The 27,603-nt window shown below is 39.7% G+C and overlaps 1 protein-coding gene across 2 annotated transcripts in view; it reads right to left on the bottom strand.

Moving 5' to 3' along the window:
• The window catches only part of bys (Bystin), a 107,653-nt gene that overhangs the window by 62,614 nt on the left and 17,436 nt on the right, over nucleotides 1–27,603 (bottom strand). For both annotated transcript variants that reach the window (XM_017613562.1, XM_017613561.1), the window contains exon 3: nucleotides 19,900–20,131. In XM_017613562.1, coding sequence (XP_017469051.1) covers nucleotides 19,900–20,131 — 232 coding nt within the window. The remainder of the gene's footprint in view (nucleotides 1–19,899; nucleotides 20,132–27,603) is intronic.

The raw sequence follows: 27,603 nt of genomic DNA, 5'->3' as shown, positions 1-27,603 counted from the left end.
ACGCAAGTACACTTTTATCCTTGTTGACTGTCACATTAATGTGAAGATTAAAATTAAGTTTCGGATCCATTGTGATACCAAGGTTCACAAAATTGTATAAATACCTGTTCCAAATTATGGTTATCTATTGTATAAAGAGTGGCTGAACAGCTCTCCGCGTACATTAAAATTTTTGAAAACTTCATATCTGTAGAAATATCGTTTATAAAAAGCAAGAACAGAATCGGGACCTTGTGGGACTCCTGAAGTAACATGAATGACGTCAGAAATAGTATTTTTAAACATAACCCTTTGTGATCTATCATAGAGGTATGAAGAGATCCAACGTAGAAAATTAGGTTGAAGGCCAAGAAGATCAAGATCAAGACGAGCAACGAGTGACATACTTTCAGCCCTATTCTGTTGCCCTCACAAAAATCACCACACTCACTATTGTGAGGTTTCTGACTATTGTGAGGTTATCCCTATTCTGGCGTAAATTCGAAAGCTCAAACGCTCCAATTGTGAGTAAATTTATGATGTACGAATGAGACCCTCACAAGAGAAAAACAGCCGATTGTTATTGAGCAAATGTTTTGTTAATTTTCGTTCGCTATCAGTGTCTGTGTTATTTTTTATTTTTTTAACTAAAATTATATTCAGTAATGGCAGAGTTATTGCTTGTTTTTTCGGCAGTTTCGGAAGAGTTAGAGCAGGCATAGGATTTCATTTCCATACAAACTTTTGCACCAAGTTGTGGATTGCAAACTGTGTGAAGTACTGGAGCTACTCCTGCTTTGTTATTTTTTTTTTTTGATTTCGCCTAGAAAATAAATAAAATCAGTAATTATCAAAAAAATAAACAAATTGCAAAAATATTTACTTTTCCTGTTGTTCAGTATCAATTTTTATACCCGAGCGCACTTGTGCACAAGGGTATATTAATTTTGTTCACATAACGGTTGTTTGTAACAGCCAAAACGAATCGAGATAGCTATAGACAAATGTATACATAAATGATCCGGATGAAAAAAGAAATCGATTAAGCCATGGTCAAAAGAGTTCAAAGATCCTTATGTTACAAAAGCTCTTTTTACCAGTTTAGTTAGACCTATACTAGAATACGGATCTATTGTTTGGAATCCCCGCTACCAAGTTCATTCAGAAAGGATTGAATCAATTCAAAAACAATTCTTGCTTTTTGCATTGCGTAATTTTAACTGGGATTCAGATTACAATCTCCCCCCTTACACAAGTCGTCTAAAGCTCATAAATTTGCCTACACTGGCAAGTCGTAGAGAAATGCTGGGTATAATATTTATCGTAAAATTAATGACACGCTTGATTAATAGCCCGGCCCTCCTGGCTGAGGTAAATTTTAATGTTCCTTCTCGAGTGTCAAGACACTTTCGACCTCTATTTTTAAAGCCATGCAAAACTAATTTTGAACTAAACGAATCATTCCGTGGTTTATGTTTCATGGCGGAAGGAAACCCACGTACATTTCGCTTGGAGTTTACAAAATCATAAAATCATTTGGGGTTATATATTAAACGTCGTTTGATTTTACACAAGCAAGCTTTATAACACTTTTTGTTTAATTCAAAGAACTTGTGACGCAATAGTGAGTATTTTACATAGTATGTTTGTTTACAGTTTTTTGTGTAATCTAAAATAACGTGACTTCCTGTTTTTCAAATTTCTCAGTGCTTTAGTGAACCATAACTGTGTTTGTTCTTCTGGAACACACATGCGCTTAGGCACATACTTTTCAAATAATTAATGTACAGTAAAATTAAAATGTGCAACGCTTTGCTCAACCTCTTCTTTGTATATAGGCCACGACAATTTAGACAATTCTTTAATAAGTTTTTTAAAGTTGGCTTTCGAAAAATCAAAGCGAATATTTGGTTCATATGTTTGGATACCACGATTTTGACCATCGGTTATAATTTCGTAAGATATCTCAATAGCAGGTTGGTTGACATCTTCGGGCAAAACTAGTGGGTCACATTTATTTACAGCGGACTTAGCTGCATCATCAACATAAAAAAGATCTAATACTTTGCTAAACTTATTGCGAAGTACATGGACCCCAGGGGGTCCACCTGGACCACTTTGGGAATCACTGCAGTATACGGTAAGTTTAGTTTTTTTTCTATTTTTTATTTAGAATAACGTCTTGCCCGGCTATTTTGTATACAGGTATGTAGAGCTATGAATTTACATTTACATCAGGTTTTAGTTGAGATATTCGCCTTTGACCACTATGTTCTGTAAATTTCCCAGTATTGCAAAGCTTTTGCTTACGGTTCAAATAGCAGCTCAATTCGTCTGGATATTTATATCCACGTATCCTCTGGGTAGCAACCAAACACCCGTTTGGGAGCGAGCTAATTTGACAAGACGTATAACTCCGCGTGCGCTGAGTTTGGGTCCCTATGATTTGAGGGTATGCTCCTGGAATATCCGGACCCTTAATAGGGATGGTGCCTCTGCTCGGTTGGTTGATGCCCTCGGGAAAATAAAGACTGACATATTGTTGTTGTTGTTGTAGCGGCTACTAAGCCCCGCTCGGGTCGGGTCATCCGTCAACGTTGTCGTCTGTTTAAGCTAAGGGGAGGCCCAGGAAGTGTCCGACTTCAACAGGGTCTGTCCATAAGGACAGGGGCGTCAGCTGGATGGGGTTCTCAGGGCATGTGAGGAGGTGCCAGGCATTGGTTGGGCACCTCCTCATTAATTCTGCTCAGGTATGTGTTTAGCCTGTTGCAATAGCCAGAGCGAAGTTGGGCTATTGTGGTGCGGGTCTCCCGAGGCAAACAAATTTCTGTCCCGTCTACGTCAGGTGGTTGTGTGCCTAAACGGCGTTCACAGGGCGGGAGTCTACACAACTCGAGACCGATTCCCTGTGAATGCAGTTCAGGGCCTGTCGGTAGGCTGACGGGTCCAGAGGTTGTTTAATGAACCTCTGGACTTCGTCCGTCAGTTCGTAGAGATGCCTCCTGACGTGCCTGGGCAAGGGCTCTTATGCAAGGAGTTGTCTATTTGGGTGACCACGTCTGGGGCTCTCCACAAGGAACTGCTTGCAGAGCATTGTGTTATGCTCCTTGACTGGGAGCATCTGGGCCTCGTCGTGTAGGTCAATTGCCTTGTATGTTGCCTGTGACTTGAGGACATTGTTGCGGCTCTGTACTTTATTGAACAATTGCGGTTGTATGCGCCGAGAAGGAGAGCTGACTGTTGAAGGTAACTCCGAGGACAAATTGAGGACCTCCGTTAGGTACGCTACTCCCGCAGGACCCAAATTTTTCAACATCAGCAGGCATATTCTGTCTGGTCCAATGGCTTTGGAGGCTTTCGCCTTCCCGATGGCTGCCCTTACCTCACCGCTGGTGAAAGCAAGAGGCGCACTGGGTTTTGGCATTCTGTGCAGCCTTCTGGTCACTCGACGTTTGGCTTTATCCACCGGAGGATGCAGAATGAATTGCCGGCTGAAATAGCTCGCGCATCGCTCCGGGTCCGACGAAGCGACAAAGCTTACTCACACCAGAGGCGAAGTTGCAAGTATTCAGATGTTCTTCCCATTTCTTCCGCTTATGTACGTCCACAAGTTGCCGAATCTCTGAATTGAGATCCCTGATAAGGATTTCCCGGATCGGCCTGACGAAGGTTGTCACGCTCATCGGCTAAAACAGCCGCTTCAGCAGGAAAGTTCGGACGCGGATCCGTAATACATCCTGCTGAGATGAAGCGAGTTGCAGCAGCAGTGACAACCCTGCGGAGTTTACGTTCACCTACATGACCGTCGGTTGGTATGGGTAGTGCATTGAAGGCGCTTTCAGTAATATCCGCGAAGCCTTTCCAGTCAGCTTTGGAAAAGTTGACATAGCACCGGTGATCCGCGGAAGCAAAGTCGGCAGGTTTATCAATCGAGATGAGTATGGGCAGGTGGTCTGATGCCAGGGTCAGCATAAGTCGCCATAATACGCTGTTTATCAGACCAGACCGTACGATCATTTGACAGGCTTGAATGACAAAGATCGTGGTGCGTGTTAAAGTCGCTAACTACCATACGGCTTTCACCTCTGAGTAGCGCACCTATTTCAGGGTGATATCCTGCCGTGCAGCTGGTGACAGGGGGTATATATACGTTAAATATTTGGAGCTCAACATCGCCTGACCGGATAGCAATACCCTGACATTCTAGGGTGGTATCCCGCGGCCGATGTCTGCTTCGATAAGACGATACTGCACGATGTGGTGCGTAGGCCTCCACCATTGTCTCGCTCGCGATCACGACGGTGCACGTTGTACCCGGCGCAATTCGACAAGGTTGAATTACCGTGCAACTTCGTCTCTTGAACCGCAGCTATTAATATTCCATGCGTTCCCATGAAGACAGTTATTNAACATCGCCTGACCGGATAGCAATACCCTGACATTCTAGGGTGGTATCCCGCGGCCGATGTCTGCTTCGATAAGACGATACTGCACGATGTGGTGCGTAGGCCTCCACCATTGTCTCGCTCGCGATTAATATTCCATGCGTTCCCANGTGCGTAGGCCTCCACCATTGTCTCGCTCGCGATCACGACGGTGCACGTTGTACCCGGCGCAATTCGACAAGGTTGAATTACCGTGCAACTTCGTCTCTTGAACCGCAGCTATTAATATTCCATGCGTTCCCATGAAGACAGTTATTTCCTCGATCTTGCTCTGAAGTCCGTTACAGTTGAATTGTAGCTCCGTTGTGTGCCTTGGGAGACCCAATTGTAATGTGTGGAGTTAGGAAGTCGTGTTGCCTGCCGGCTCCCTGCTGTGTGTGCTGCAAAAGGAGGTGGTTGGCAGCGTCGCGGCGGAGGTATACGACTAGGCAGCACAGCAGGGGCCCGCATAGTCACTCATCCAATCACGCGTGTTGCGTAGTCCTGAGTATCCCCTAAAGTGGCACCAGCCAAGGCAGGAGTTGCACTTGACTGATGTCACGTTACGGTATATTCTGGACTGACAAACCGAGCAGATTGTCGGAGGGACTAGGAGTTGCCGGCGGCAGTGTGGGTGCTATTATGTTTGTTTGTGTGCCTATTGTTGTGTTGTGTCGGGGTGTGGGTGTGTTGGTTGTGTGCTGCCCGGGCGGGTGGTGGTTGCCGTGGAGGCGGTCCGGTTCGCACAGCATGGGGCCACGAACGACGTGGTTCATTGCCGGTGCGTACGTAGGCCCGAGCAGGTACGGAGATGACTCCACCCGTCACAGGCATTGCACCTGGCCGAGGTGGAGTATGTATGCAGTCGTCTCTGGCATACGCAGCAGGTGTAAATTTCTGGCCCTGGGTTGGACTCTATGCCAGCCCTGAGCAGAAGGGTACGGAGCAGATGTAGGCCTAGTATCACACATCGTTCGATGGATTTCGCCGACCTAAACGGGGTTAGATCGCCGAAACAACAGCCCTTGGTCGGGTAAAACCCGAGTCATTCCGGTACGTAGAACCGGCTGTCGTGGCTGAAATGCGATGGACGGGGCAAGGTGACCGATTTGTCTCATTGTCCGATTGTCTCGTGGCCGATTTGTCTCATTGTCCGATTTTCTGGAGTGGAGTTATTGATAAAAATCGTCAAGTGAAGTCAATCGAAGATACCGAGGATCAAAGTTAAATTACCACCGTTAAATCAATCGCCAGAACGATTGAAACAGAATAAAGACTATTCTTGATATATGCCTACAAAAAAAATTGTAAGACTTCTAAGGTATTTCGTCTGAAATAAGTCTATGTATATTAGATTTCTGTGGACTAATGATACTCCTCCATTTTGAAATTGCCACAAACTGTATTAAAACCGTACTATACAGATTCAAGGACGATTCGCCATAGGACCAGATAATTGTTGCCACAAGAACTTCTTTACGGACATAACGCTTTCATTAGGTTATTTAAGACGGCTGTGGATAATATGTCTTCTGACGACCACAAAACCAAACGTGAACGTGAATTGTTGGTAAAAACGTGGGACCATATGTTTAAATAAAAAATTAATTTTAGGCAGGACGAAGTCCGCAAGGTCTGCTAGTAATAACATAAAAACCCATTTGGTTTTTTTTAACTCGTAGCTTCAATTCCAGTTCTGCTTAGATACAAAAATTTAAAACCAAAGGTTTGTCTCTACGGGAAGTTGGTTTTATTGAAGAGATTAAAAGTAATTAACTTAAATCGAGCATAACAAACATTTGAAAACAATTAAATTTAGTTTTGAAAATAAATTAAGGATTCATATCTTAGTGTAATATAATCCGCATTATTTTTAATAATTATTTTATTTGAAATGGGACGGAATGAAATATGAATGCAGTTCTTTATTATTTTATTACTTCGCGCAAATTCGAACATATTTATTTATGTCTGCGCGTTTGTAAACATATGTACATATTTTTAATTTTTGAAGCGAAATTGTCTCTCGTGCGCGTTCTGGTGGACTGTATTACACAGTATAGACAGTAGCCAACCTTTTTGGGTTGTTGTTGTAGTAATCGTTGTTGTTGTAGCCATATTCACTCCTGAGGAAGGCACGGGGTTGTGTGCTGCTATTTAATGGCCTTCCTCAGAATTTTTCTTAGAATTCAGGGTTGTGTGCTGCATTATTATTAGATAAATAAAATTAAGCATTTGACAAATCTTGATCTTATTAAAAGAAAATTATAAATGGTGCACTAATTAAACAAATGCATAAGATGAATCCAAAATATGAATGCCAAAATCTAAAAAATTATGTACAGCAATATGAAATAAACGTAATAAATATTTAAATACTTAAGGATCCTTCGGGGTGTTTCTTTCACCGAATCAAATAAAGGTTTGGTAAGTAAATGTGTACATTTTGTACTAAGCAATAATAAAATAGTAAAATGATATTATAATGCTCTAATAATTAAAGAGATTAGTAAAACAAGCTTTAAAATTTTAAGGAAGTGATGAAGTTATTATTTTTTCATTTAAACAATTTTATTACTCTGGGCCTGTACCAATGAGTAGAAAAGTGCTATGGTGAAAAAAAACTTTTTACTATGGTAAGAAAATTTTACATTTCTGCTGTGCCAATTCGTAACTTTTTACTGCTGGAAAATTTGGACAGTTGCTCTGGTGCAAAAGAGATTAAGCAATTAAAATGCAGCAATTATATAAAAAAAAATATGTCTTTACTGACTTTAATTCTTCTAGAACTGAAAGACATGCGTTTATTAAACAAAAAACACTTTGAAACCGTCAGGTAGGTGTGATTCGTGCTCGGCTCGGCTTGTTCTTGCTAACACTAAAAATTCGAGGAATTATAAAGCAAACATAAAATGTACAGATTCTTGATGAAATTCAACGAAAATTATTACCTGCATTGTTTTTCGCGTAAACAGAAGAAAAATAAATAGAAACACATATTCGCCATGGCGGCAATAACACCAGAGAAGTATTTTTTCTGTAGTTGCTCATTTTAGAGCCAGTTTTTCAGTGCCAGCTGGCTGACATCTGATTGGCTGATCCTAGTTTAAGCCAGCCAGATCGGGCGTTTAAACTGAGTTTAAACCACGGCCGTGCACTGAAAAACTGACCCTTAGTGGCAGCGCTTCGACGGTTCAGATAATTGTTTTCATTTTGCACAAAGAGTGTAATGAAACAAGTTTTATTCCAATAGTTTACATAGTAAGTCATTTACGTATATAATTTTATGTAGAATTATTTAATAAATTTCGTTTTACACTATACTTTTTGAAACTACTTTGAGCTAATTATTTTTTGTTTCTCAAAAGCAACCCTGCGTGCTTAGAAGGCTTGGGTACCAATAATTTCATCCCTGGCATATTCATCCCCGAGGAAGGCAGTCGACAAATTCACCCAAGGTTGTTTACTGATTATATTGTGCTGTATTATTCCTTCTGTCTGTTGCCGTTCTTTTTTCGCTATAAGTAGTTGTGATGCAGCAGTTCAAGAAAGCATGAGGGTGCGCGCAAAATTTGTGCGTAACCTCGGGATCTATTTGCGGAAGCTTCAACAATGAACATTTCGAATTCCGTCCAATCCTTGATATAAACTGAATAAAAAACAAAACATTTAACTGTACTTAGATTTTTTGTTGTTTTTCGAGCATATTTGGAAGCATACTTACTAATTTTTTAATGTTTATCTAAGCGCTTAAAATTGATTTTTTCCTGCTTATTTTCTTCGGTCCTGCTCATCACACATCACTGTAACTGAAACACCACTTTGTAGTTTTTCCAGAATATTGGTTAATCAAAGAAATACAAAAAGTTCAAATTTTGTGCGCCTGGCATGCATAAACAAAGAAAGTTGTACGTATTGAGGTAAAATTGTTTTGGAGTTGCACTTTGTTTTGTTTAAGAGACTTGCATTAATCAAGGAATTTCACGTATTGAGGGTTGCGGTTACCGTGTACGCACTGTATATATTTTTCATCGGATAAACAGTTACGAACAATTATAAGGCTCAAACTGCGAAAAACGCGTTTTTATACCTTAAGTCCACATTGTGAGAGGGTATTTAAAGTTCTAAGTATGCATATTTTTTGGGCTTCACCAGATCTATAACTTTAGCAGTCACACAATAGGTGTGTACTCGTATTGAGAGGGCAGAATTCTCCAGCAGCAAAAGTTCTGAGAATTTAGCAGCATTCGCTCTCAAAAAGACGAAATATCAACAGAAGTACGAGAACGCAAAATTTGCAAAACTTGCAACCTTCGAAACAGCTGATCACTTACACAGTTGCCACTGGTGATTAATTTGGTAATTTATTGTCTGCTTGGTACATTTTCCCCCGATTTGGCATTTTATACAATTGAATAGTTTTGGCTAACAAAACCTTTTTAAAACACAAATTAATTATATTGGAATGAATAAGTTATTTTTCTCATAATTATTTGTGATATCACATGGTGACGCATTCAAAAACAAGAGTATCTTCTCCAAACACCCATCATTGAATCAAAAAAATGTTGTAGATATAGCTACAGATGTAGCTTTAAAATTATAAAATTTTCATTTCAACAATCAACGTACCAAAACCGATAACTTCAGCAAAAAAATAACATTTAGCATGCTGCATTTAAATCTATTTTGGTATATTTAAAGGAAAATTATGGTACAAACAAAATATGTCATACGGAAACCATAGACTGCACATACTAAAGTAAACAAACTGGAGATTAATAGCAAATTAACGAAAAATAAGCTCAACAAACGTTGGGCTTATTAAATTTACTCACTTTTTCGTTGTATACTAGCATTTATAATAAAATTTGCAATAAATAACTCAAAAAGGCCATATTTTCTTTTGTTTATTTACAAACATGTGTTTGTGATCAGCTGATTTTCTTACTTGCAAGTTTTAGCTGGGAAAAATTTTTCCAGCAGAAATTTGCAGCTCTCTTTCACATTTTGCTCTCTCAATTTCCCCTACTTTGCAAGTTTTTTGGGTACGAGAACGCAAAACCAGTAAAAGTTTTCTAAAACTTTAGATAGTTGGGTGTACGAGTACACTACTAATGTTATTATCCCGACGAAATCCTTGACGGTGGTAACGGGTGGGGAACGGTACATGACGGTAGGAGGTTTAGTTTGGGTTAAAGTCTCACACTGACGGTGTTAGGCTTTCGATGCTTACTCCTCGTAAAAAACATGTGCAGTAAAAATTGAAGTATTTAAATTGACGTTTTATATCAACTTTTGTGAACTTCTATTTATGTATTTGTGTACAACATACCTCTATTGGTTACAATCATTTTAAGCTATAATAACAATTTTTTAGCAATAATTATTGGCTTTGAAAAAAAAAATTGTATAGGGCCCCCCACCCCTAAATTTCATTCTGGCTATGCCCATGGCCCGAGATATGCAAGAAGATGATGCGCAATATAATAAATTTCGATATCCGCAATATATCAACTTCGGCTCAGGAACTCGTCCTTTCAGACCGACTACCCAACAGCAGTGTCAGTGCGGCTCGGAAACTTTTCCTTTCAGACCGCTTGCCCAGCACGATATCCAGTGACCCTGCTGCTCGGCATCTTGCCCATTCCGACAGCTGCAAAAACTGCAATAAATATGTAAGTATGTAAAAAAATAAATAAAAAATTTCTACGCATTGCCGCAGAAATTTTTGATTTAATGGTAAAGCCGTGCGTTTGACAGAAAATTTGAATATACAAAATTTTACGGCAGCACCTACATAGCAACGCATGAAAACGTAAGAAAGTTATATCGTTGGCTTAGTTCGCAAACGTGCTAAGTCCACTTTTTATGTAAATTGAGATTTTGATGCAGTAAGATAGCATAAGTGAAAATACATCATTACCAAAAAAGAAAATTACCGAAATGTCGTTTTTACTTGTTGTTATGCATTGGTACGCAAATGTGCTAAGTCCAAAAAAATAAAAAAAATGTATATACACGTCTGTCCGTGTACACGATAACTCGAGATATCTCAACGAAATTTGGTATGTAGGTTTCCATTTATCCAAGGTAAATTATTAAAAATGGGCGAATCGGAATGTAACCACGCCCATTTCCGATATAAAGGTATTTCCTAAAGATGCAAAAACTACGATATTTCAGTAAATATTGGATGCAAATTGTTCAAAATTAGTATGTGAAGTAGAATTTTTGTAAAAAATATTATTGTGCAATTTTTGGAAAATGGGCGTGACCCCGCGCACCTATTATGAAATGCTGTATCTCAGTAGCCCATTAACCAAACTCGGTACGAGCCTTATTTAGGGTCTAGCTAAGAAATCTGTTGAAAATCTAATTCACTTAAAATCGATGATCACGATAACCACTCAGCAGAAAATTAGATTATGATACATTTTTGGATAATGGGCATGGCGCCGCCCACTTATGACCACAAATGTGTAACTCGGTAACCGATTTATCAATTTCTACCAAACTCGGTGCACTTAACAAACCTGGTACGGAAAAGCAATTCGTTGAAAATTATTCAAATCGGACCAAAATTACATTTGCTTCCCGTACATCTAACGGTAAATTTCAGAAATACGGAAACTCTGATATTTCAATAACTGAAGATACTAATTTACTCCAAGTTAATACTTACAACAATCTCTTAACAATAAATAAGACTGCGTGACACCGCCCACTTTATGACTACAAGGTGTATTTCGGTAGCCACTTTAGCGATTTCTACTAAACGTGGTTCAATTATTTCATTGGTTTAACTCAGGATATTATCGAAAACGTTTGAAATCGGGAAAAAGCCCCTGCATAAAGTTCGGTTTCGCCCAAATTTATACCTCTTTACTGGCTTTTAATTATTTTCTTTTATAAATGGTACATATGNTTATACCTCTTTACTGGCTTTTAATTATTTTCTTTTATAAATGGTACATAAATTCAAGACTTAAAATAGTTATTTTTGTTAATAGCAATGAAATAAAACTGTATTAGGTTATAATTCATTTTAAAACAATAAAATATATTTAAAATAAACAATTAAATCTTTCAACAATAAAAAATAATGGAAAAAAGGAACAGTCCAGCGCCTTCGTCTTGGTCTGCAGGCTGTATCGGAGATACAGCCGCTAAATTTAAACGTAGAATACGTGGTATGGTTAAGAGCATATCCAAGTCAAAAAAAATATCGATAACAAACCCAATAAAAATATCGATTACAAAATCGATTACAAGATCTATCAAAAAATCTGTTACAAAATCGATAACAAAATCGATTACAAAGTCGATAACAAAATCGATAAAGATATCTACATCAAAAGCGATAACAACATCGATAACAAATTCGATAAAAATATCGATAATAAAAGTGATAAAAATATCGATAACAAAAGCGATAACAATATTGATAGCAAAATCGATTAAAAATATCGGTAACAAAACCGATAAAAATATTGATAGCAAAATCGATAAATAATCGATAATAAAATCGATAACAACATCAATCAAAATATCGATAACAAAATCGATAATAAATAGCGATAACAAAATCGATAAAAATATCGATCATTATATCGATAATTTCGATAGCAAAATCAACAACAATATCGATAATAATTTCGATAACAAAATCGATAAAAATATCGATCACAAAACCGACAAAATATCGATTATTATATCGATAATTCCCGAGAATCCTGAAAATCTCTAAAATCCCGAAATAGTTCCCAGATTGAGTCTCTGTGCCTCTATCTATATCCTTTTCTCTACAACTACCTTTATTTTAATCTTCCTTCCTCTATATTCATTTATACTTTTATCGGTATCCTCATCCTTATATTTTTCTTTATATTTATCTTTGTTTTTATTTTTATGTTTATCATATTCTTTATATACATATTCCCCTTCACATTTGCCCTTATATAAGTAAAGTGATTACAAATATATCTCTTGGTCTTCATTTTTGCCTTTATCTTTGCGCAACTTTGGTTTTGTTTTTATTTTTACCTTTGCCTTTATCCTTTTCTCTATCTATGTACGTACTCAGAATTACTTTTATTCTTGGATTGGTTTTTTTCTAAGTGTTGTTTCACTTCAAAAAGCTTTCGCGTATTATGCATACAAGTGTTCATACGTATATGTATGTATGTACGTATATAATATGTATAGACATATGTACATAGATTACTAAAAAATAGAAACAGATCCACATTAACTGCAATCAACATATGTACATAAGCTGTGATTAGGTTACAAATATTGCTCCATTTGTTTATCAAAAGCCGAAATATGTACTTACGCACATACTTTTTGTCTCCTTCCCTCACTTCCAACGCATGCACGTGTTTGCAAAATGATGACGAAGTGATTTTGTATGGGAAATCACTTATGCCCATATATTTGAATAAAATAAATATATTTAAAAGATATCAACCAATACTTCCCATATACTAAACGAAAAGAAAACTCTTGAATTTTTGATAAAAGAAAACAAAAAGAAAATCATTCGAGAGGTTTTCGAGCAAATTTTTTTCACAATTCTTTGCCTTAAAATGCTTAATATGTGTTGAATTTATATAAAATTTGTACACGGTAATATTTCCACTGCTCCAAAGAACCTATATCCCTAAAATGAAAGTTATATCTGCCAACCATAAGTTGTTAGAGCACTTTAAAGGGTCAAAATTGACCCCAAAATAAGGCATTATTTACCGTTGTTTTTGCGACAGAAACCGAATTGGTTACTTACAAAAATTAATCTGTCGATAGGTTTGAAATTTTGTCTTTGAAACGCCATATATTTCTTTGAAATCGCTTCATTAGTTCTCGTGCAATATACGTTTTCGTGAAGCTCTAAAAATTACAACTACAACATTTCAGCATAGCCTCCATATCGTAAGGTAAGACGTATTCTACGTCAAAAGTTTGATAAAAAATGTGCTAAGTCCACATTAAAAGAATATAATCTTAAAGAGAAAATGTGGTAAGTCCTAAAAGAGCCTATAAGTCTGCAACAGCTTTATTTTGAAATTGGCCGATTATTGGTACTAAAACAAGACGAATTAAGGAATAAAACTGCATTTACAGATTAGAAAAATATTGACAACAAAAAAAGTTAGACGGTTTTTTGTCCCTCCTGAAAAATAAAAAAACATGGACTTAGCACGTTTGCGAACTAAGCCAACGATATGGATTTTGACTTTTAAGCGTAAATATCAAACGCACGCATACGGATACGCATGCTATGGAGGTCCGCCTTAAGATTTGAAAACTTATGGTTATGGTGATTTCGTTTCTACCAAAAAAATGTGGCCCTTGCATGGTGCGAAATGGGTTTGATGTTACACTCAACCCTGTAAAAGACCATGTTTTTGGCTTCTTGTCCTTGTCCAGCTCACACATTTCGTAATATTATCGTCTTAATCTGCCATCTGATTTTCAGGGCAATCATCTGCTCTGAAAAAGCTTCAAAGGGCAGAAAATTTACCTTCTTTGCTTTGCAAGAGTGTGACATTTTAAGAAACGAACACAACAAGCTGCAGACAAGCCAAAACACGGCACTTTGGACGGCGACCGGATGCCTTCGGATGTCGCCCCAACACTAGCTGCACGACGAGGACCAGATGCCCCCTATTAAGGAGCATACCACCACGCTCTGCAAGCAGTTCTTAGTAGGGTGCCACAGACGCGGGCACCCGAACAGACAAATGCTTGCAGAAGAGCCCTCGCCAAGGCACGTGAGGAGTAATCTCTTCGAACTGACGGAAGAAGTCCAGAGGTTCATAAAATAACCTCAGGACCCAACTGCATACCGAGAGGCCCTAAACGGCAGTCACAGGGAGTCCGAGTCGAGTTATATAGACTCTCGACCTGTGAATGCCATTCTGGGCACACAACCACCTGACGTGAACGGGACAGAGCTTTGGCTGACTCGGGAGACCCGCACCACAATAGCCCAACTTCGCTCTGGCTATTGCAACAGGCTAAACTTATACCTGAGTAGAATCAATGAAGATGTGCCCAATGAGTGCGCAGCATGCGGAGTCGCCACATGACTCACGGCACCTCTTCGCATGTCCCCAAAAACCCACACAGCTAACGCCCCTGTCCCTATGGACAGCCCCTGTTGAAGTCGCGCACTTCCTGGGCCTTCCCTTAGCTGAACCCGACGACAACGCAAATGGATGAGCCGACTCGAGCGGGGTTTAGTAGCCGCTACTACATAAAAAGACTACCAAAAACACGTTCCCACGACAGTCGGGTCTACGTAACCGGAACGACCCAGACATATCTGACCAAGGACTGTCACTTCAGCAACACTCCCCAAAAACTCTTTGGGGAATTTGTATGCTGTTACAACAACAACATCAAAAACAGGTACTATCAAAACAGGTAGGGCTTTTTAAAAAGTGGCATGCAACTCCATTATTTTTCGTACTACCATTTTAAAGTTTTTACTGAAGGTGTATTTTAATACATCCTACCTAAATCTGCGAAAAGCGCAGTTTCGAAAAAAGTGTTGGTTAGGGCCTTTGTAAATTAAGGTGACGATATGAATTACTAGTAAAAATATTATACGGTGGAAAAATCTAGCACGTCCGTTACCGTTACCAACACCGGTTTTCTTTTGATTAAAAATGAATTGGTTGTAATCGTCCGTAATTTGACTATAGGTTTATTCGCGTATTGATAGTTTTTGAAGTGCTTCCCACTTGTCTGCACTGGAGATCATTACCCCAATTATGTTGTTCGGGGTTATGTATCCGTATCTTTCTTCCAACATTCTGCGCGAAATCAAGAAATGTTCGCAAGTGACGAATGTATGGTGCACGTTATCTTCGACGTTTCCGCAGTAGTGACAGAACGGTGAGTCTACCCTTCCCGTTCTATGAAGATATTCTCGGAAGTAACCATGGAATTGCTTCAGGTAGAAATCGACTTCCCCATGCGGTCTGTTCAACCATGTTTGAAGGTCGGCTATCAGGGTGTGCGTCCATCGACCTTTTGTGCTCGCGTTCCAGTTTTGTTGCCACTGCTGGATTAGTTGCTCGCGCGCCCTTGCCGCGGCAGCTGCTCGACCTATTTCGGCACTGAGATTGTCGCGGACACTGTACGGTATGCAGAAGCAATACGTAGTGCCCCTCTGCGCTGGGCCGAAGACATTTGAATCCGGTATTTTTTGACTTTCAATGCGTCGGCCAATATTTACAGGAGCACCGACTGGACTACTGTCATCAAAAGTTTCCTGCGGCTTGGCTTCGGGCCGCCCACGTTCGCCATCAGCCGTCTTAGAGCCACCGTGCTCTACGCAGCTTTTTCACATACTCCATGGATGTGTTCCCAGAATAAGAGTTTGCTGTCAAGCTTCACCCCTAGGTATTTTGTAGACCTAAAAGTTGTCACAAGTTGAGGTCCGACCATCATGTTTATAATTGTTGGGATCCGTTTCCTGGTGAGGAGCACGATCTCTGTTTTGGCTGTAGCCAATTGCAGACCGTGTTCGCTCATCCATCCACTGACGTTACGCATGACCTGGTTTAGCTTGAGCTGTGCTAGCTGGACGTTTCTTGCTGTTATGACGGCGGCCACGTCGTCCGCGAAGGCGACAAGGAAGGCGCTCTCCGGCATTTCCATGCGCAACAGACTGTCATACGTGGCGTTCCAGAGGTCCGGGCCAAGTACAGACCCCTGTGCCGCTCCGCCGGTTATACGTCTCTTTCTCTGACCTTGTGTTGTGTCGTACAAAAGCCAACGGTCTCTGAGGTAGTCCCGGATCATATCTAGCAAGTATGTTGGAACCTTGAATGACCGTTCCAAGGCCTCCAGCATATCGTCCCATCTTGCCGAGTTGAAGGCGTTCTTGACGTCCAGTGTGACTAGCAGCACTATTGGCCGCGCCTGGTGGCAGGCTTCTTCGGCCTTATGTACCGCCTCGACTACTTCGCCAATTGCTCCTATAGTTGAGTGTCCCTTCCTGAAGCCATGTTGTCGGGGTGAAAGGCCTCCCTCGCTTTCTATGGCTGNTCCTAGGCCCAATAATTTTTCTTTTATTTATTAATGACGTTGGAGCCTGCTTTAAGCATTCCAAGTTTTTGCTATACGCTGATGACCTAAAAATCTTCAGAAGTGTCACTTCTTTGTCAGATGTTTTGCTATTACAAAATGATCTTAACAACTTAACTACTTGGAGCATCAGAAATAACTTACCGCTTAATATTAAAAAATGTCTCCATATGACTCTTTCAAAGAGCATAATTACGCATAAGTCGGCTTATTATCTGTTTGATAAAAGACTTTCTTCAGTTAAGGAATTTTTAGACCTAGGAGTGATGTTTGATTCGGGATTTACCTTCATTAACCACATTAGCTATATCGTTCCTAAAGCCTACTCTAATCTTGCTTTTTTGCGGCGCTATGGTAGAGATTTCAAAGATCCCTACACCCGAAAAATTCTCTATAACTCGCTGGTTCGTTCGAAGCTTGAATACGCCTCTTTAATCTGGAGTCCAATTTACTCAACTCATTCCTCTAGACTTGAAAGAGTGCAACGAAGCTTTATTCGCTTCGCTCTTGAACCACTCCATTTTAGTGATCCCCTACCATCTTATACGGCCCGCTGTGCGCTTATAAATCTGAAATCACTTGAGTCTAGGCGATCTATTCAATCTCTGCTTTTCATATACGATGTTATTAATGGCATAGTAGACTGTCCAGAGCTTCTTCTGCAAATAAATTTCAATGTACCATATAGAAATTTACGCACTCATTACCCGTTTAATATTAAAGTTAATAAAGCTAATTATTACAATTATGACCCCATTTCCAGAGCTCTCATTGAATTTAATAGAATTTCCAAGAGCCTTGATCTGGACTTCGCCTTCCCGAGATCTCGTTTTGGTTTATTACTAGAATCAATGTATTCCTAATTATATACTTTAAATATCGAATTTACACTTAAGTCGAAAGCTTGTACATCTAGTCTGTAAGATTTGTAAATCATAGACTTAATAAATGAAATGAAATAAATGAAATAAATAAATGAAATATTCTCCCAAGCTTTGTCTTAGCCTCAGCAAGGGCATCCCTGAAGGCCTTGCACGCTCCCGACCCGGGCAGGCGATTGGCATTTTTCTGTCCATCTCCTGCCGAGCACAGGTAGCAGCTTGGGTTTTCTTTACATGCAGAGGCTATATGGCCCTGCTGACCACATTTCCAGCATGAACTGCTTCTGTCTGGGCCTTTGAATGCTGCCTTTTTGTGGCCATATCCCAGATAGCGGAAACACCTTTGGACATCCGCGCGCTCTCGAATTTCTCTACAATTCAGAATACTCTGAAAAAATGGTTTGTAGGGTATATGTATGTAGATCAGTATAAAATCCTACCAACTCCACCTCAGCCCAAATGTGATTTGGACATTCTCAACAAAAAAAACTTCAAAGTACTGCAAAAGAAAGCAATCCAATGGGTGAAATTAAATGACTAACAAAAAAATTAAAAAAAAATGCAATCCAAGGACTGGAATCAAGTGACTACCAAGTACAGTGAAACCCGCTTAAGTACCCCCCCGCTTAAGTACCTAACCCGCTTAAGTGACCAACGATTTTGGACACCGTGAATTTTTCAATATAATCTGAAGAAAATCCCCCTCTTAAGTACCTCTCCGCTTATTTACCCAACCCGCCTAAGTACCTATATTTTTCGTGTCCCATTTACAATTTTACTTAGAATTTTTCCCTTTTAAGTGCTCTCTTAAAATTTATATGTGTTTTGAAATTCAGTAGCAGCGCTACACACCTTCGGTAAAAAAAAAAAAAACTCAAAGGTAATTTTTAGCCACTTGAAACTTGCACATTATTACACCGAAATTGAACTGTAAACACTTCTGAGAAAAAAGTTTGAAATTGTGGTCTACAAAATCTTAAGCTTAGGTTTATATGGTATTTGCTAGGGAATGAACTGTATTTTAATTGATTGAAAAATCTAAAAAATTAATAAATAAACATAAGAGGCAAACAATATCATTTCGAATTTGGTACAAAATGATATGTCCAACTTTGACTTTTTAAACAATTTAATTCTTGTAAAAATGACATACCATTGCACTATGCACATATTTTTTTTAATAAAGTTTTTCTTTACTTTCTCATGTGTTAAAATAATGCTACGATTTTGGTTTTAACCTATGTATACTTCATGAAATATTGTTAATCAAGTATTTATGTAAGTAAACAAGAAGATGTAACTACATCAGTAATTATGCGGGTTCTTTTAAGTACCCAACTCGCCTAAGTACCTCAAAAAGTTGACATTATTCGTGAGGTACTTAAGCGGGTTTTACTGTAATGATTTATAAAGCACAAATCAGAAAAAATAAAACACATTTTTTTTAGTCTCAGTCAGGACTAAATCACTTGTGACTTCCAACAAATGAATAATTTAAAATGACTGCATTCCTTAAAAACTGTGTGCATACGAATATGAATACATAAACAAAGAAAATGAGCTGTTTTTGACACAACCATGTTCATGAATCATGATGTTTTTGAACGATTGCCACAACCTTGTCCTCACTCGGCTAAATTTCCTTTGCGAATGAGGCGATTTAACCAAACACAAATTTAACACAAAATTTAGATTTTTGTTTAAATTTCCCTCAAGTGGGCTATCAAACCTTCAATCACCCCCATACTCAACACAAATGGGTGGTGTATTTCGGTCTTTACAGTCACTCTGTAAACTCTGTGACTAACAAACAAATATACAAATCGTGTGATACTGCTTTAGCGATAGTTGGCAGACTTTTAAAGAGCGAAATACACCACACCAGCGGCTTGTCAAACATACTTCAAACACACTTTTCCCATTTTGCCATACACCATCCAAACATGAGTCGTTCAGGCACAGAATTTTAGTTTTGTTTCGGTTCACAATGTAAAAAAGTTTGATTTTCTTCCATTTATCTCCCTTACGTCCTCACACGGTGAAAATTCCGTTACAAATGAGGCGATTTTACTATCCACATCGCAAGCGGTTTGATCAAACGTCAACATGGCGGCCAGAAAATCAAAAATTCCCCCAAGCGGTTTGTCAAACATTCAAACACCCCCATAGACAATACAAATGGATTGAAGCAGATATTTCGCTTGGTTCGTCAAGCACCTTGTGTTGTGTATTTCGCTCTTTAGTTGGAACGCATGTGGGTGGCACATCCAACTATTAAGTTGGTTTATTGTGTACAATTCTATACATCTTCCTGTCTTTCAAGCGAGCCCAAATAATTTGGCGGCCCATAAAATCTGTAGTGTGCGGGGCTCCTTAACCAACCCCGCTGAACTCGGATAAATACCAGAGTTTTTGTTGTTGCTTCGGGTGTATTTCGTTATTGTAATGTTCTTTTTAGCTGGATTGCAAAGAATGCTACTAATATAAACCTTAGAAAATATGTTGTCACATACCTCGGGTCTACATCTTCTATTTTTAGGGAGCCATCTTCGGTGAGTTTACTTTGTATATCTTGTTGCTTCTCTTGGATCTTCTCCATAATAATGTCAGATAACTTTAATGTACGTTTGCCCTCCTGTGGGTTTTGGAAACGTTCAAATGCTTTGGCGTCTTCTTCGCCAATCTCCAAATTATCCATGAAGTCGTTTTCCGTGACATCTTTGCTTTCATCATCGATACCCTCGCCTATATTTTATAACATATATACGTATAAATAATCACTATTAAAAACTAGTCGGGTACGGTTTAGTTATTTGCCCAATGATTTCGGGCTATTTAGGCAGGTTCTGCAATTCACTTCCGATGAATTTCAATATGAATTCAAAGTGGCTTTGGTTGGAATTTACTCGGAATTACAGAACCTGCCTGATTGTGTCTGAATGGGTGACCGGATCCAGGGGGTAAAGAGGTGACTTTTGTTGTTGTTGTAGCAGCATACAGTTATCTATGTAAGGTTTCAAAGCGCGGAACCTNAAAGTGGCTTTGGTTGGAATTTACTCGGAATTACAGAACCTGCCTGATTGTGTCTGAATGGGTGACCGGATCCAGGGGGTAAAGAGGTGACTTTTGTTGTTGTTGTAGCAGCATACAGTTATCTATGTAAAGTTTCAAAGTAGTAGTGTAGTTTTTAAGTAATTTGTTGTTAAAGTTTGTAAATTTAACAAACTAGTATGGCACTATTTCTCAATATTTAATGCACTTTCCACTAAATTTACACGTTATTTACACTCAATATATGTGCAGTTAGAGTGTGCACGACCAAACAAATTACTAGTTTTAGTATATTACAGCTTTTTTATGAAATATTGTTAAATTATTATGAGTATATGCAGAATACCATGAACGAAAGACACAAGATCACGCCTTCCCCAAAGAAAGAAAAAAGTTATTTTCTAGCTGTTGAAATCTCGACGCCATCTTTGTTGTAAGAAGTAAACAACGAAGAGAACAGAAAAAAACACGTAATTGTTGAACGCATGAATAATCATTTTTATTATGCAAATTCTTCTATAAATCATGTCGTTGTGTTAAATTATTCTTTACCTTATGTGTGCACACGTTGTCACAAGCGAAAATTAAGAAAATTGCAGTGAAAAGCCACCACCAAATTGTAAACAACGAGCAAATATAAACAAACGGCTAATGTCAAAGTCGCCCAACTTTTTTCCTAAATGCGATTATAACGGGTTACTAAGAAGAAGGCGTGATCTTGTATTTTTGGTTCATAACCCTGGATTATAACCCTCACTACGTAGAATTCTCCTTTCTGTGTTGCCAAAGAAAAGGGGCTGAACACCTTTTGCAGAGAACACCTTTCTGCGTAGGCGGCCTTCGGCCGCGCTTAGGGATTATAACCCTTACTACGCAGAATTGGGGAATATGACCCATGACTATTTATTTAAATCTAAACAAAAGAACCTTATCGTATTTTCCTTTTAATCGTATTTTCTTTTGATCCTACTTTCAATGCTTGGTTTTAGATGTGGCAACACAGTCATGCTGTCATTTGCAAATATTCTGCATGTACTCTCATAATCATCGTGGAATAATTACAAGGTGTTAGGNTCTAAACAAAAGAACCTTATCGTATTTTCCTTTTAATCGTATTTTCTTTTGATCCTACTTTCAATGCTTGGTTTTAGATGTGGCAACACAGTCATGCTGTCATTTGCAAATATTCTGCATGTACTCTCATAATCATCGTGGAATAATAACAAGGTGTTAGGTTCTTGCTAGTGAAAATTTTACTAGCAGAAATTAGCTAGCAGAAGAAGAAGAAGAATAAATGTCAAAAGCCGCCATTTGTTGAATCGGTTTAGCACAAACAAAAGTAAAATGAGTGGAAATCAAAATATTCATGTACTGGGCAGTGTAAGTGCTTGTGTGTAAAGCAAAGAGTTTAAAACTGATTTATAAATAGTAAAAGGTTTACAGCAGAATGTCAAGACAGTGCAACCACTATTCACTTGCAAGTTTTTGCTAGTTTTGTGTTCATTAACTTTTTCTGCTAGTTTTCTCTTCTTCTCAATTTTTCGCTCTATTTTGCTTTTTCGCTCTGGCTGCAATGTTTTACTGAAGAAGTTACTATACAAACCTGTTGTCAGTAGCGACGTGTTTGTTGTAATTTTGACAAGATCGGCATGCTTATTTTCAGTGCTGCCGATCTTAATTTTTATACTACTATTCGTTGGGAAATAGTATCTAAAATACTCCATTTTAGTAATTCGTTTTATGGCGATTTTTAAATAACTTGGTGTTTTCAGAGCGATATTAATATCTAAAATTGCTAAATTTCTATCATTTTTGTCCTCAAAATGTAATAAAATAAAAGATATCGTAGTTATCAATGGAAAAGACGTACACAAAAATCGTATGGAGGGACGATTTTTTTTGTAGTAAATAANTTTTTAAATAACTTGGTGTTTTCAGAACGATATTAATATCTAAAATTGCTAAATTTCTATCATTTTTGTCCTCAAAATGTAATAAAATAAAAGATATCGTAGTTATCAATGGAAAAGACGTACACAAAAATCGTATGGAGGGACGATTTTTTTTGTAGTAAATAACTTTTGCTGCATTGTCTTAATATCGAGCCAAATGGACTACTGATACACTAGAATAGAGTGGCAGCATGGTTAAATTACGATTTCGCTTATATTATCGATATTTATGTGTTTTAATCTATTTAAAAAATCATTTAGAGTCTTATAGGAAATTGCCTTATTTTACTGCCTTTGCTTTGTTTAAGTTACAATATATATCCAAGCTGTGTGGAGCTGCCGATGAAAACATAAATTCAGGCTTATAAGCCTGTAATTATACATTTTTCTACATTTAATTTGAAATAGTAATAGTAAATAATTACCNTACACAAAAATCGTATGGAGGGACGATTTTTTTTGTAGTAAATAACTTTTGCTGCATTGTCTTAATATCGAGCCAAATGGACTACTGATACACTAGAATAGAGTGGCAGCATGGTTAAATTACGATTTCGCTTATATTATCGATATTTATGTGTTTTAATCTATTTAAAAAATCATTTAGAGTCTTATAGGAAATTGCCTTATTTTACTGCCTTTGCTTTGTTTAACAATACAATACACAATACAATATATATCCAAGCTGTGTGGAGCTGCCGATGAAAACATAAATTCAGGCTTATAAGCCTGTAATTATACATTTTTCTACATTTAATTTGAAATAGTAATAGTAAATAATTACCACCTTTTCTACTACTTTAAAATGCGTGACCGGAATAGACCTACCGAAAAAGTGAGGTTAAGTTACTGACAACACCTTGTTATTATTACACCATGTCTCATAATAATTTAACACTCGGCGTTAAACATTCAAGGAAGGTGGAAGCGCAATATCTGTGTGTCTGCAGCCATTTTAATTTCCTAGCGTTACTTTCGAGCTTTCATAGAATTTTTGTGTTAATTTATTAGTTTAATTTAAGTTGCAGTGAATTTGTGTTAATATACTAAAGAGTAAACGAATTTAATTGTTTTCTTCTCGCATCTTGTGAGTTAGTGGGGATTTAGAAAATGGGGCACGCTTCGGCGTCAGAGTTGACCCATGACCCGGGTAGCGCAGAAGATGGCTTTTGTGACTCTAATGCCTCTTTCGAGGGCCGACCAAAGGCGGAGACATAGGAAGAATAAAAAAGTGAACATAAGTGCAGAAGGAGTTAGAAAAATGCCCGAGTTGCAAGGTTTGTTGGTTTCAAAGGGTACCTCTGTGCGAAAGGCTCTTGCGAAGAAGGAAAATACTTTGTATCCCATAAAAAAATTAAAGACAATCTCTTGCTGGCAACTGCAGGTTCAAATGAATTTGTACAAAATGGGGGTGCTATTAGTAAAAATCAGATGAACTTAACCTGTTGTTGTTGTTGCGGCTACAACAACCCCGCCTATATCGGTTAATATCGTCGTTGTCGGCAAGCTCCACTAACGGAAGCCCTAAGAAGCGTGCAGCCTCAGTAGGGTCGGTCCGCAACGACAAAGTCGTTAGGGTTGTCGGGTTTTCCGGGCATACGAAGAGATGTTTCGAGTGATGGGGTGTCTCTCCGCATGCCGGACACTCATTTGGCACATCTGCGTCTAGTCTGCTCAGGTGTCGGTTTCACCTGCTGTAGTAGCCAGAGCGAAGTTGGGCTATTGTAGTTCTAGTCTCCTNTGAGTTAGTGGGGATTTAGAAAATGGGGCACGCTTCGGCGTCAGAGTTGACCCATGACCCGGGTAGCGCAGCAGATGGCTTTTGTGACTCTAATGCCTCTTTCGAGGGCCGACCAAAGGCGGAGACATAGGAAGAATAAAAAAGTGAACATAAGTGCAGAAGGAGTTAGAAAAATGCCCGAGTTGCAAGGTTTGTTGGTTTCAAAGGGTACCTCTGTGCGAAAGGCTCTTGCGAAGAAGGAAAATACTTTGTATCCCATAAAAAAATTAAAGACAATCTCTTGCTGGCAACTGCAGGTTCAAATGAATTTGTACAAAATGGGGGTGCTATTAGTAAAAATCAGATGAACTTAACCTGTTGTTGTTGTTGCGGCTACAACAACCCCGCCTATATCGGTTAATATCGTCGTTGTCGGCAAGCTCCACTAACGGAAGCCCTAAGAAGCGTGCAGCCTCAGTAGGGTCGGTCCGCAACGACAAAGTCGTTAGGGTTGTCGGGTTTTCCGGGCATACGAAGAGATGTTTCGAGTGATGGGGTGTCTCTCCGCATGCCGGACACTCATTTGGCACATCTGCGTCTAGTCTGCTCAGGTGTCGGTTTAACCTGCTGTAGTAGCCAGAGCGAAGTTGGGCTATTGTAGTTCTAGTCTCCCGAGGCAGATGAAGCTCCGTCTTGTCAATGTCCGGTGGTTGTGCGCTTAGAACGGCATTCACAAGTCTGGAGTCTACATAACTCGAGACTGACTCCCTGTGAAAGCTGTTCAGGGCCTGTCGATAAGCTGCCGGGTCCAGAGGTTGTTTAATGAACCTCTGGACTTCGTCCGTCAGTTCGTAGAGATGCCTCCTGACGTGCCTGGGCGAGGGCTCTTATGCAAGGAGTTGTCTATTTGGGTGACCACGTCTGTAACCCCCAACCAGAAACTGCTTGCAGAGCATTGTGTTATGCTCCTTAATAGGGAGCATTTTCGCCTCGTCGTGCAGGTGGTATTCTGGCGACATCAGAAGGCATCCAGTCGCTCTCCTAAGTGCAGTGTTTTGTGTCGTCTGTAGCTTCATCCACTGCGTCCTACTAGTCCCCGGCGACCACACTGGTGCTGCGTAGTTTAAAACCGGCCGGCCTATTGCCTTATATGTTGCCAGCAACGTTTCTTTGACTTTGCCCCAAGTACTGCCGGCTAGCGACTTGAGGACCTTGTTGCGGCTATGTACTTTGTTGACAATAGCGGTTGCGTGCGCAGAGAAGGAGAGCAGACTGTCGAAGGTTACTCCGAGTATTTTGGGGTTATTCACCGTCGGAATTGGTGTATCATCGACGTGAATTCCTAGCAGTAGCCTGACCTCCTCCTCCAGGTGGTAAACAAGGTCGCAGAGGATTTTGTAGGGGAGAGGGTTAGGCTCCTTGCAGTGAAGAAGCGAGGAAGCTCGGAGAGATATCCGTTTACTTTCGAACACAAGTCATCAATTCCATACCCAGACGCCATCNAGAGGATTTTGTAGGGGAGAGGGTTAGGCTCCTTGCAGTGAAGAAGCGAGGAAGCTCGGAGAGATATCCGTTTACTTTCGAACACAAGTCATCAATTCCATACCCAGACGCCATCATCGAGCAATCGTCGGCGTAAGAGACAATCGAGACTCCCTCTGATGGTTGAGGGAGCTTTGAAATGTAAAAGTTAAGCAGTAGTGGGGAAACGACACCACCGTGTGGAACCCCCTTCTTTAAGCCGCCGCGCTGTGGCTTGCCGCTTAAACTCTGTAAGAGTTTTTGGGGGTGTGCGTCAAGCGGGAGTGTTGAGCACCGGTTATTTATTCAAATTAGAAAATTGGGTAGGCGCTGTGGCCAATGGTAGCTCTTGTACCACCTCTATATGCCGAAAGCAATACAGAGCCCCGTGAGACAACTCCGGGAGAGTTGTGATGCATCAAGCGAGTTTGTTGAGCATCATTCGCCCGCTTCGTTGGCAGACGAGGTTTCCCCTCAAAAATGATGAACGACAATGGAAAAACGTTCATTGGCGCCCAGCGCGCAACAGAACTCGACTTCTTTAAATTCCTTAACGAATGTTCCGCAGACATTGTCAAAAAATATGCCCCTGAAGGCATCAACTGGCAATATATACCACCCAGCGCCCCCCACATGGGCGGCTTGTGGGAATCTGCAGTGAAAAGCTTTAAAATCCATTTAAAGAAAACCGCTGCAACCCACAATTTTACTTTCGAAGAATTCACGACGCTTCTGGTGCGAATTGAAGCAGTCCTCAACTCGAGGCCTCTATCCGCACTTTCTTAAGACCCAGCTGATATGACAGCACTTACTCCGGGTCATTTCCTTCGAGGTGCACCGCTATTGGCCATTCCCGAGCCTAATGCGGAAGACCTCTCTCTACTAAACCGGTGAGAAAGTCAAAGCACTTCACCACCAATTGAGTCGCCGCTGGAAAGAAGATTACCTCAAGGATCTTTAGAAGAGATACAAGTGGAAAACCCCACAACGCGGTCCAGGCGACCTCGTCGTGATCAAAGAAGATTCGCTCCCCCTGCCTTGCGCTCACCCACACTACCAGGGAAAGGAGTGTTATCGGGTGATAAGATTCTTCTTTGTTGGCTGGTTTCCCCGGTTTGAGCAGTGGGACCACTCTCCCCACCTTCCAGATGTCTGGTATGATGAGAGTGGCCATTGACATATTGAGGACCCCCGTTAGGTACGCTACTCCCGCAGAACCCAAATTTTTCAGCATCAACATGCATATTCCGTCGGGACCCATGGCTTTGGAGGCTTTCGCCTTCCCGATGGCCACCTAAACTTCACCGCTAGTGAAAGCAAGGGGTGTGCCCCCCTTGGAAGTTTGTGCAGCCTTCTGGTTACTCGACGCTTGGCTTTGTCCGGCGGAGGATGCAGTATGAACTGCCGGCTAAAATAGCTCGCGCATCGCTCCGGGTCCGACGAAGCATGGTCGATGAAAGAAATTTCGACCCTGTCGTCGTGCTTCGTTTGATTGGAGAGTGACCTCACGGTTTACCAAAGCTTACTCACACCAGAGCTTACTCCCACCAGCCCTGCCAGATGTACGGATTTTTCCGTACGGTGAGGGACTTATCTATTAAAAGCTTTACTATTTTTCACCCGATTTTGAAAATCAAACATGAGAAGAGGATTTATAGGCCTTTAAAATTATGTATAACAATCTAGTAGTACACTTCGATTGTTGGGAAGTTTTGTTGCGTAAAATCTAAAGAAACCCCTAATTTTCTTATTTTTTTTCACTTTAACCATCGCCTCAAACATTATACCGTTACTCGGTAGGGTCGAAAACCTACCTGAAAAGTTCTGTTGCATGTACATAAACTAAGAGCACACTGCTTGTTAAAAAGTTCTACTCAGAAAAATAATAAAGTTGTCTGTGAAGCAATCAATAAATAAGAGTAGTTATTAAAAGTCCGATTCCAGTGTTCACCTAACTACAAACGATTTTTTTT

This window comes from Rhagoletis zephyria, unplaced genomic scaffold, assembly GCF_001687245.7.
Source record: "Rhagoletis zephyria isolate East Lansing unplaced genomic scaffold, Rhagoletis_zephyria_1.1 Rzeph_scaffold_00686, whole genome shotgun sequence".
Lineage (NCBI taxonomy): Eukaryota > Metazoa > Arthropoda > Insecta > Diptera > Tephritidae > Rhagoletis > Rhagoletis zephyria.
This window is presented reverse-complemented; position numbering and strand designations above follow the sequence as displayed.